Source organism: Macrobrachium rosenbergii, chromosome 27 (genome assembly GCF_040412425.1).
Source record: "Macrobrachium rosenbergii isolate ZJJX-2024 chromosome 27, ASM4041242v1, whole genome shotgun sequence".
In the NCBI taxonomy this organism is placed as follows: Eukaryota; Metazoa; Arthropoda; class Malacostraca; order Decapoda; family Palaemonidae; genus Macrobrachium; species Macrobrachium rosenbergii.
In genome coordinates, this window is record NC_089767.1 from 14,915,335 (window position 1) to 14,927,649 (window position 12,315).

General features: G+C 34.3%; 1 protein-coding gene across 14 annotated transcripts in view; it reads left to right on the forward strand.

Moving 5' to 3' along the window:
• The window catches only part of LOC136853422 (uncharacterized), a 574,979-nt gene that overhangs the window by 388,866 nt on the left and 173,798 nt on the right, over nt 1-12,315 (forward strand). The window contains exon 3 of one of the 14 annotated variants that reach the window (XM_067128968.1): nt 4,736-4,829. The exons of 11 other annotated variants lie outside the window; for them this stretch is intronic. Coding sequence is in view for 2 of the 3 variants with exons in the window: in XM_067128957.1 (XP_066985058.1) it covers nt 9,789-9,999 (211 nt within the window). In the remaining variant the exon portion in view is untranslated. Of the gene's footprint in view, nt 1-4,735; nt 4,830-8,815; nt 10,000-12,315 lie in introns of those variants that run through there. 2 more of the 14 variants (XM_067128957.1, XM_067128954.1) reach the window with 2 other exon arrangements.

Here is a 12,315-nt window from a genome sequence, read left to right on the forward strand (position 1 = left end):
GTAAGATCCACCGAGGACTATGTATGTTTAATAAAATCTGATAACATTAGTTTCTTTTTCTTTCAATAAATTATTAACATACACGTACACAAAACACTCACCAATTATATATATATATATATATATATATATATATATATATATATATATATATATATATATATATATATGTATATATACATATTGATATATATATATATATATATATATATATATATAATTGGTGTATATATATATATATATATATAATTAAAAATGTTGTGTCCATATGCATGTCAATTATTTATTAGTTATATTTATGATATTTATAGTTGCCATTTTTGTAGATGAACAAAAGTTGGTGGGAAATTGAAAAGGATTCGGACATGAATATACAAATGATGCTTGCTCTCTCTCTCTCTCTCTCTCTCTCTCTCTCTCTCTCTCTCTCTCTCTCTCTCTCTCTCTCTCTCTCAGACGCCAAAGAACACCATTCCGAATTGTTCAATCACGGAGTGAGGATTTTCATAAGGGCCTCATTATGTCAGTGAGGCAGAGGAGGAATGGGGCCTTAAAATCGGATATTTTCGTGCAACGGCACGTCCATCCTTCTCTAAGAAGTGTTTATGAGACCACGAATTGGTTATCACCTCGTTATCACACGCTGCTTGCCAACTTTCGTGAGAGTCGCGTCAGTCCTTTTGGAATTCAACGATGAAACGATTGAGGAAGATTTTTTTTCCTTCGCTCTGTATGCGTGGGTGTTTTGGTAGTTACTGATGTGAAAGACATGATCGCAACATTTGGATTTTTAAAGTTTTGCTGTAGTTAGGTGTATGCTTCTATTTTCTTTTGTTTTTTGTTTTTTTGCTCGGCAAAGTTATGATTATCCGGAGTTGTGCTGTTGATATAGATATATATGTTCATATATATATTATATATCTATATATATATATATATATATATATATATATATATATATATTATTTATATATGTGTGTATATGTATGTATGTATGTATGTATGTATATATATATATATATATATATATATATATATATATATATATATATATATATATATATATTTATATATTGTGTGTATGCCGTATGAAATATTATTGTATATATGATTGTAATTTAGGGAATGACCTTTATCCTGGTTATGACGTTGCACTGCAGTACAATATCCTAGTGTACTTTTTTTCCGACAGGCAAGTGAATATGCCTTATGGGATACCGTATATGCTTTCGTCTGAAGGGACTTGACTTTGAAAGTTATCCGTTTGTTTATGCACGAGACAGGTGTGTGACCAATGGAGGTCAAAAGGTATGTTTTGATTCATGTACAGTATTTATATTTTTATTTTAGGATACTTTGGTTGCTTGTGCCGGGATGATGAAATATTTGTTTTATACCGAAATATATTGCATAAATGTGATTTTTATTCTTTTATTGAGAGAGAGAGAGTCAGAGAGAGAGAGGTCCACAAAATGTATCAGGTTCGTATCCTTTTAGCGCATATCGCTTGCACGTATCACATCTCCAGCTGCATAGTTGTTCGTAGAAGGCGTCACAAGGTCGCTTTTTTTTATTCTTATCTAATGGTTGCAATTGTGTCAGAAGTTCAGTGAGGTCAGTATATAATCAGGTCATTAACGTCAGTTTAGGTAATGAAATATTACTGTTAGTTTACACCATTAACCTAATAGTAATAAATAGTGATAAATTTCGTAAATAAATAAACCATCTTTCAGTTGATACAGGTTAACAACTTATGAATTGGATAAGCCGTTGTTATTTTTTAAAATTTCGCTTTCCATCTTTGACTTATGGATAAGCAATCATCTGATTGCCATACGCATCAGCTTTTTGTTTAACATTACTGCAAGCTTCGGAATTCTCTCCGTTCTCTGATTCTTATTGTTTTCAATCTCTCGAGAGGTGGATCTATTCTGAAAAACATGTTGACCCCTCTTCCTACTTTCAAGGTGTCCTTCCCCCCCCCCCCCGTGTCGTCATCGTCAACAGCATGATCACTAACGTCAGCATAATGAGGTCATGCACCTGTGGAAAACGAACTTAATGTTGTAATGATAAAGGTGGTAATGTTGCAGTGGCAGTGCTTCCATTTTAATCTATTTCGAATTTACCTCACCTCTCTGCACATGAGTTTTACAGTTTAATGTTGGGCAGCAGGTGTTTCGCTTCGACTTAGAAAATCAAGCGTTGGTTCGAGTCCGCTACGAGCTTACGTTCAGCAGAATATTTTTGTCTCATTACACCATATGCAAATATTTTCAGACGTGACATGAATAGAAATGTACCACGTGCACTGCTAAAAGGTATCAGTTACTACCCATCTCGCAAAATGTTCTAAATTAAGATTCGTTGAACAAAGAGTAGCTTTGACTGGTGAGTTAGCCTCGGTCTCGGAATAATGATGTCATTTTACACTTGACTTTATTCGAAGTTAATTTTCCCTTACTCTCATGAAACATGGGTACACCACCAACAACGCTAATTGTATTCACAACGCTTATTCCCTCTCAGGGACTTGTTTTCCAATTCAGCAAAAGTTCGTTATTTCCTGTTTTTGAAAATGACCCACACACCTGGCCCTGAGGAGGCTGTGGACTCTCTCTCTCTCTCTCTCTCTCTCTCTCTCTCTCTCTCTCTCTCTCTCTCTCTCTCTCTCTCTCTCTCAGAAATAAAAGTTAATAATAGCCTTATTTTATACATTTACTTTTTCCGCGAGAAATTAATTGAAACTACTGATCGGTTCATTTACCTGATTATTATTAAGAAAACGAACTGAACCTCTCTATCTTCTGTACTGTTGGGTGTCTGATGATTCATGTTACCCGAGGACGGTAAATTTCATGAGATAAGAGCATTAGCATATTTATAGACTCACTTCCTTTTTCTGGAGCGCAACGTCTTAATTTAATTAGGCGATTTTATGCATTCTGAATAAAAGGTAAAAACTCAGATAGATGTTGATTTTGTTTGAAAGTTATTTTTCATTTGTATTTTCTTATTTAACTGGAGTGTAGTACTTGAACTATTTAGTTTGTATATTTATTTTAATGTGCAAATGTTTTGGTAAATAATTTAAAGCAAATATAGTAATTTTGAAATAGTTGATATTATTCAAATGAACCGTTTTTACATTAAAGCAACTTTTTATACATATCCATAGTTGATATCAGATTTTCGACTGGCTTTAAATGTTTACATCACATACATCCAAATATCAGAGAAAAACAGAGAGTGAGGCTTTCAGTCTCAGATGGGTTATTGAATTTTCCTGGATTATTTTTCAAACATTAAACTGTATCTTGGAAGTGACGTGAATAAACAATCAAAAGTTTATATATTTTTCATTGAATAGAATTTATATGAGTATAAAAAAAATCTGCGCTTTACTTAGAAGATATTCGGTATAAATAAAACTAACGTGACAAAGAGCTACTGATCCATACCAGAAGCATATAAGACACATACGTTTAATGTTGTTTTAAAAATCTATTTGTAACTTTTTGGTAACGGTGCACAGTTTTTACCATATCAATATTATATCCTCTGAATGGCTTGTAAGTGAATCTTGGGTTTATTATATATGTTTAAGGTGTTTAATGGAAAACGTCTAAGTCCTTTGCTTTTTATTCCCACTGGTTTTACGCAACTTCCAATATGCAGTTTTGCTTGAAAAATAATCCCCGCATAATTGTTTTTTTTTTGTCTTGACAATATTAATTGTTTTTCCCCCTTGTCGTATGGACGTAACTGATGTCCCTTCGTGTAATTACGGGGATCGTTAACTTTGGGAAACCAAGAGTTTAATTGGCTCAATTAGGAAATGATTAAAGACCAGGCGTTACGTATCTTTCGGTGGAATCGTTTTAGGACTCCTGCGAGAAGTAGGCAACAGCTTTTGGAGATCTACTGTTTTAGAGAGAGACAGAGAGAGACTGTGTGTACAGTGTCTTATTCCCAGTCGGAATGTAAAGAATGTTTTCTTCAGTTTCCAGACAGCTTTACAGTAAACCATATTAATCTCTGGCTGTTGATTTTAAGATTCGTTGGTTCTACAGATGTGGGTTTTCAGTGCCGACTGAAGAGAGGTTTCCCAGCCTAAGCTTCAGTCTCTTCTTGTTTACAGTTTTGCACTTTTACTGCGTAGTCGTTTTAGGCTTTCATGTGAAGTTATAGTGTAGTTATTTTGTTTAGCAAACATTTTATGAAATAGGAGAAAGGCAGAGCAAACAAAAGTGCTGCAGTGCATAGATAAAAACTTCAGTAGATAGAATAACAAATATATATATAATATATATATATATATATATATATATATATAAATTATATATATACATATATACATGTATGTATGTATATACTGTATATGTATGTATGTGTATAAACACATACACATAATAAAACATGAAAGATGTTTAAAAAAAGCAGTAGGAATTAAGGCACTGGTGCAAAGCGCAATGGAAAGACTTAAAACTTAAAAGTGCTGTGCAAATGGTTTTTCTACGTCCTTTTTGCAGTACCTTTATTTCAGAACAAAACTGGACTCATGTTTATTTATTGTATAAAGGCGAATTTTAAAGTAATATAAGACCTTAGCTTAAGTTCATAAAAAGTGCAAAAACGGATTGTCATGTTTGTGTTAATTACAATACTGATTTTATCTTCTAATTATCTTTTTATCTCCTTTCTTCTAATCTCTTTATCTCTTTTTTTCCAGGTGAGAACGAATAATTGCCTTTTATTTTGTGATCTACATCGCGTAAGTAATGTCATATGATTGCCAGTAGCAGTTGAGAGCGCTTGGAAGTTAGGTAAGTTATTTATACATTATATATATATATATATATATATATATATATATATATATATATATATATATATATATATATATATATACATACAATCTACTGGTCACTTTTTACCAGACATGTATGTAATCGTAATAGCCACAATGCTCTTAGTAACTTCTCGAATTCTTCGCGCTTTTGGAAACGCTTGTCACCTAAAGCCTTAGATTCAAAAAAGCGCGAATAATTCGAGGAGTTAAGATTGCATTGCGGCTATTACAATTATATATATATATATATATATATATATATATATATATATATATATATATATATGTGTGTGTGTGTGTGTGTGTGTGTGTGTGTGTGTGTGTGTGTGTGTCTGTGTCAATTATGATCGCATAATGCACAAAGGGTTTTAATTCAGAGACCCTACTTTTCTGAACTCTCACCTTTTTCCTAATTGAAGTCGTGTGCTCGAAGGCGCACTTCAGGGATTAAGTGTAGGCCTTCTTCCTCGGGATTTCTTCTGCCAGGATGACTACGCAGAAAACTGGTGTGCCCTGAAGGCACAATAGGTAGACGAAATGAAAAGGCATGTATTTTTTGAAGTGTGCTTCTTTCTTGGTTTTGCTGTTGTTGCTGTTTGGAAAGTCTTAAATGATTTTCGAGTATCTTATGTTCGCTGTTACTAATTACTTACGCTGTATGATTCTATTTATATATTCGTATTATTTCGGTAGTTATTGTGCAGTTATATGTGTCATAGAAATAGCAAATGTAACGAAATAATGAATTTCCTGGGCTTAAAATGGTTTAGTCTCTGATAAGACTTCACAAGGTCTGACTGGACATATTAGGCAAGCCGTTGACTTTCCTGAGAGCCGAAGTCGAATGCATTTATTAAAGTGACTATTAAATAATTTATTAAACAGCACGAGGTGAACTGCTGCTGTTCTTATGTCAAATAGTCTCTTTTCCTCATGAAGAATCTCTCTCTCTCTCTCTCTCTCTCTCTCTCTCTCTCTCTCTCTCTCTCTCTCTCTTCATTTAGTGTTAACATTCCAAAGGAGAGTACTTTTGTTATTTTGGTGAGAATATATATACATATATATACATATATATATTATATATTTTATATATATATATATATATATATATATATATATATATATCTATATATATATATATATATATATATATATATATATATATATATATATATATAGAGAGAGAGAGAGAGAGAGAGAGAGAGAGAGAGAGAGAGAGAGAGAGAGAGCAAAAAAGGGGGAGGTAGTGCTAAACCAATAGCCTTGACTGGGTACAATGAATTTTTTTTTTTTTTTTTACATAGCATGAAAGTATCAGAATTGAATTTCAAATTGCATAATGATAGGGGCGACGGAGAAAATAAGTGACGTCTTCTTTTTCCCTTATTTCTTTTTCACATGTCTTCCAAATGGCCTCTAATGAGAGGTTGTATTCTGCATTTATGTGTGCAATCAGTTCTCCTGAATATTATTTTTGAAGGGCCAGCCATGGAGGAACTGTCTTTTTCTTGTGTATTAAACTGATATTATTACAAGAGCAAATTATTCTTCTGCCTCTTCGTGAAGCTATTCGAATCTTATTTCAGATAGTATGTAATCGAGTTTTTTTTTTATTTTTTCTTTGACAGGTAAATCAAGCTTGTGTAAATTTATACTCAGCTCGGGCTTATTTTACAGGATTTCATGTCATGAATTTAAGATTTTCTTTGCATTCATATTAATTCAGTAAAAAGAATATGGCATTTCCATTAAGTTCTCGAACTACTGAAATTTTGGGGAATGTAAAAATACAGACTTTTATCGACAATGCAAATTATAATTGCCCTTGAAGGAAAAGTAGAGGCACCCAAAGGATATGTATTTAAGAATACATTTGTGAGTCAACATAGCACTGTAAAGATTCTGTTAGGATCGTCCACACAACAGTAAATCATGTCATAAACATCACTAACAGCTTGAATTCAAGTCGATGACTTTTTGGAAGTTCTGTCCAGTGCTTCGTGCGATTATACAGCATTTGCCAAAGATTCACTCTCCACTTTCGTTCGTGGATTTGTATTCAAACCGTTTCATGACATATATGCAGTAAGTCACCAAAGTGTATCTGACATGTTTTCACTGTGGACGCAGCCTTATATATTAAGCTAAAATTCAGAAAGGATATTTTTTTTTTATTGATTATGATATGTGAGGTATATATATATTGTGTGAATATATATAAAATGTGTATGAGTGTATGTATAAAAAGTCACCTGTTATGGATTATAAGCTACATTTATTGGTACCTAGGTGTTGTCGAGGATAGGACCAATTCCGTACGTCTTATGCGAAATTATATGAATTGGTCTTGCAGGTAGTAATTGGACGTAAAGAAAACGGGTAATCAATTTCAAGATGCCAGTGAACGGTGCTTGAGATATACACAGATTTTTAGTGTTATAGGGCAATTATTATTATTATTATTATTATTATTATTATTATTATTATTATTATTATTATTATATTATATTAGAGACCTAAAAGGGGCATGTTAATGTCTTAAATACGTATGTTATTTCTTCCTTCTGGATAGCTGTCTGTCGCCATTCCCCTGAGAAACATCCGTTTTCCAGACAGCCACCAAACTTAAAATTCTGACGACTGTTATCCCATTGACCTTTAGGTATGTAGCGTTAGATAACGAAAACAATAGGACTGTGTAAGACAGAATGGAATTTTATCCAGATGGATTAGAGCAGTGTGAATGGATCTACAATCTCGTAAGGTCATTCTGGGTCAACTTGAGAATGTGGGTTAATCCGCACTATTAATGAAACTAGTTGCCGTGAATAATCGAGTTGCTAAAAATGTTATATATATATATATATATATATATATATATATATATATATATATATATATATATATATATATATATATATATATATATATATGTGTGTGTGTGTGTGTGTGTGTGTGTGCAGCCGAAGATTAGATAAACAGAAAGGCTTGACTTGTGGTTGTATGTTTATGGATATGTATATGTGTACAGCATATATATATATATATATATATATATATATATATATATATATATATATATATATATTTAACTATATATATATATATATATATATATATATATATATATATATATATATATATATATATATATATATATAAAATGCTGTTAATATCCAGTTCACTGTACCGTGGGAATAAGTTACACCCAAGAGGAATTATAATTGATAAGTGCTTCGACCCCGACAGGAATGATAGCAGAATGGTGGAAGTCAGACTGTCGTTTTTTATAAACTAAGCAACAGTTCGAATCCTTCCGGGAATGAAGCACTTAACAATTATAATCCTCTTAGGTGTAAGTTATTCCAGTGGTATAGTGAACTTGATATTAATCGGTATTTGTGGCTTAATATTTTTTACTGTCAAAAAGCCACTCGTGTATAATCGACAAATGTATATATTTAAATATATAATAGTACAGTAATTTGAAGTTAGTTCAGTTAAAGGCAAAGGTGGTTCTCCAGCATATAATAGTTGGTGTTGGCAGACCAAATCTTTGAGATACTTTCATCACTAGTTTTCTTGCTGAATGAGATCAAACAGTATGACTGATTGGTCTCTTAATATGCTAAAGTAATGGATTATTCGAGATCAGACATTGTCATCGTGCCTCTGACCTCAAGAATTTGGATTTCAAGGACTTATTTCTTCTTCTATTGAACCTTATTTTGTCACACTTTATGTATATTGAAACTTATTGTATTCAAGTCATAGCATTCAATGCTAAGTCATCTAGTCATGAGAGTATGGAGCAGCAACACTGAAAGAACAAACTCAAGCGATTATGAAGTGTGAACAGTATCTTCCTCTGCTTGAAGAAGGCGGAGCAGATTAGCTAATGACAATTCAAGCAGTATACTGAAGCGTCAGTTGCATCCCTCATGACGACACGGTGTTTTTGGGAGGGGGACGGCCTTCAGCCTCATACGCTATACACAGGGGGGAGGGCCTGCGCAGGGTATAGGAGTGAAGGGCTCCCTCTCCTGCGGTTGACAACTTCGAGCCACTTTTTAAAGTCAGTGCTTAGCTGGTGGTTGGGCTGGCGTGACTGTTCGTTGCCTGGCGCTGCTGCCGCCGCTGCTGCTGCTGCTGTCGCTGCCCCTGCCTGCCTACTCAGCTGTTTAGTTACCACCCAGCTGTCTGTGATGTGGGACGTACGCATGCGCGCCAGCTCTTCCAGGGATCTCTTGCCGTCAGTGAACTTCGAAACACTACTTACTTTTTTATCGCATTCGTTCAAGCTTTTTGTGATAATAGCTGTGCTTTCTGCTTAGTCTGTGGGTGACACTGCGTTAAAATTGAACCAAAACTGACGATACTGTAGGTGTTTGCGAGAAAATTATAATTGCTACGAGGGAAGTAAAACAGGAAAGCTAAAGTGGATTCATGTCTGCAATAAACTCAATTAAATAAACTTCCTGAAGTGTAACCCCACGAAAAGGAATGAAATGCGTGTGTTTGGAGTATCCCAAGTGCTGTTGCTGAAACGTCTTTCAACATAAGTAAAGTGGTTGAAGGATAACATTAGTGTCCTCATTTCTTTCTTAACATGACAACTTTCTGCTTTTGATAAAACTAAATGTGATTTTAGTGTACGTGGCATTTGATAATTTGTTGATGATAACTGATCAGGCTGTGCGTTGTGAATGACGATATGGTGCCAGTGCCTCCCGTGACGGTGATGGGTATGATGAACTCTGGAAATGTCACTGGTGAACAACTCTCCACAGGTGGAAGAGACATTAATTAAACCGAATGGATTCAGAATCGAAGCTGCTCACGGCCATGGCATTCGAGTGACTCTGGTGGGAGTGCAGCTTCTTTCTCATCGAATCGCCCTTGCGCCCTCCGTCTTTTCGAGGGTTCTGGAGGAATGATGCCGTCGGGAGAGACGATCACAGTCGGGATGACAGGTGGGGACAGAGGAGGAGGAGGAGGAGGAGGGACGGGCGTCGACAGCGATGGGAAAAGTGCCGTCTATGGAGACGAGGAGTATGGAGAAGATTTGGCCCAGCTCGATATGTTGCTGAATTACGTGAATAATCTGTCCGCCTCGCTGGAGTTCTTGGCTTGGGAAAATAAACGTAAGGCTACTTCATTCTATACTAATACGCATTTGTAATGAGTTATGTGGAAACTGAAGTATTTTCATTCCGTATTTTCCATATGTTCATGTGTAAGTTTGCATCCTCGTATAAGCTTTTTTAGAACGTATATTTTTTCGTATAATTATATTATCGGAATAAGCTTTAAGGGGAGTTGTCTCTCTCTTTTATGTACTGTAGTTAAAATAATCATCTGCAGTGATGTGGCTTGTATTGTAAAAGAAAAAAATACATCAGTTCATCAGATTAGAAAATATTTTGGTATATGAAATAAAAGTTCTAGACTCAAGAGCGTAATGCAACAACAATATGTGAAATTTTATTTTAGCCAAGTAATAATAATAATAATAATAATAATAATAATAATAATAATCAGAGATTCTCAAGAATTTTGAGGAGTACAGTAGTCACTAGCATCTCAACAGAATATGTTATGAAACAAGCAAATAATCTTCGATTTTCATACGCAGTGAGGGACTAGTGAGAACGTTTGCGTGTGTGGGGAACTGCTCGAAGGCCAAGCTCTTATGTTTGAAGGCAAAAGACATTTTCCGCCGTAAGAGAATAGGAATAATGGTTTGAGATGCTTGTATGTGATAAAGAAAGTATAGAATGCCGGGCCCTAATATATATTTTTTCTGTTCCACCATGGTTCTTTGACTGATGTGGATTGCTTGAAGTCCCTTCTTGACAGTAATACTTGGGTTGAGTTATGCTAGAGAATAACACCGTTTTTAAGAACATCATTTTATTGGCATGGTTCTTATCCAATAATCCCAATGAAATTTTTAGGTATTGCCAGTCGTTCATAAATCATTGTAAGTTATAAACATTTCCAAGAGAGGTAAATTATATGAATTCTGGATTCTGTTCAAGGAATCTTTTCGCTATAAACAAATAGTGCCGTAAACCTTGACGTCAAGAGAGTTTATTTCTTGATGAAGAAAGCGCATTCAGCCTTTCCACTTAGGGGAATAGGATTGGGGGGAGGGGGGGGCGAATTAGGAATGGACTTGACCTTTACTGATGGTGATAAAGATTAGGTTTTCAGTTGCCTAACAGCTTAAGATGGAGGTCTGAAACATGTGTTCAAGGTTGAGCTGTTGAATACTTCATATTTCTTTCTTTGCTTTTGTGTACGCAAAGCGCGTTTTGTATGCAACAATAAACAGTAAACGTAACGAAAAAGTTTTCTTGTATGCTTAGTCAATGCAGCTCTCTCTCTCTCTCTCTCTCTCTCTCTCATAGTTGATTTTTTCTTGCAGGCTTTACGTGCATCTTATTCTTTGTTCAATTTTCTTGGGTGATATGAAATTAAGAAAGATGAATTGCTTCTTGAACTGTAGGTAAAAAAAAATCCTGTTTTGAATATGGGTAACTGGAAAGAAAGTTATTTGAGATATTGTAATTACCTGAGTTTATATTCGACTCTTATTCAAAGATTAATGACCTTAACATGTATATACATCATTCGTTTCGTATATAATTTGGAGTTTTCAAGATCATTAACATAATGAAAATTAAATTTATCTTTAGGTTTTTAGGTTTCATGATCGTGATGGAACTAAGCTTTTTTTATTATTATTACCAACTGACGTCCACTGGTAGATAGTCGTCCTTTTTTCATGCAGTCAGGAATGAAGTTATTGTAATTCCTGCAGCAAGTCTGTTATTTGATAATCAGGAAGACTTTCAAGTGAATCCGAGTAGACCAAGGGAATTATTGTAGAAAGATGCGATAATGGCAGTCTGGCTTTGTCATAAAAAGGCTTTCTATTGTTACTTGATAGAAACCAGTTCATTATCCTTAAACGTAGAATCTAAATGACGGGGCTAGGGTACCCCAAGGTCGGTTGCTGGCGCCTCTCTTCTGTCTTCGCTTGGAGGTGTGAAGGAACCTGAAACTTCTCAAGCATTTCGTCTGTTTCTGTAGCCTACTTTCTTGGCGTACTAAACGGTATATATATATATATATATATATATATATATATATATATATATATATATATATATATATATATATATATATATATAAAGAGGGCCTTACGGAGGTTAGATATTTGTCTAACTTAGACTTGTCCTTGCGTATGTTTTTTTTTTTTTTTTTTTTTTTTTTTTTTGCTGAGATCAAACAAGTTTCATGCTTAAATTTGCATATAGAGAAGTTAAACCAGATTCTTTATTATGATTGTCGATGCAATTTGTAGCATTAATCGTGGTTTCATTTTCATTAATTGTACTCAAGGCCCCTTGATTTGAATTTTTGTTTGCTGCGGTTGATGCTAGAGTTCGGGT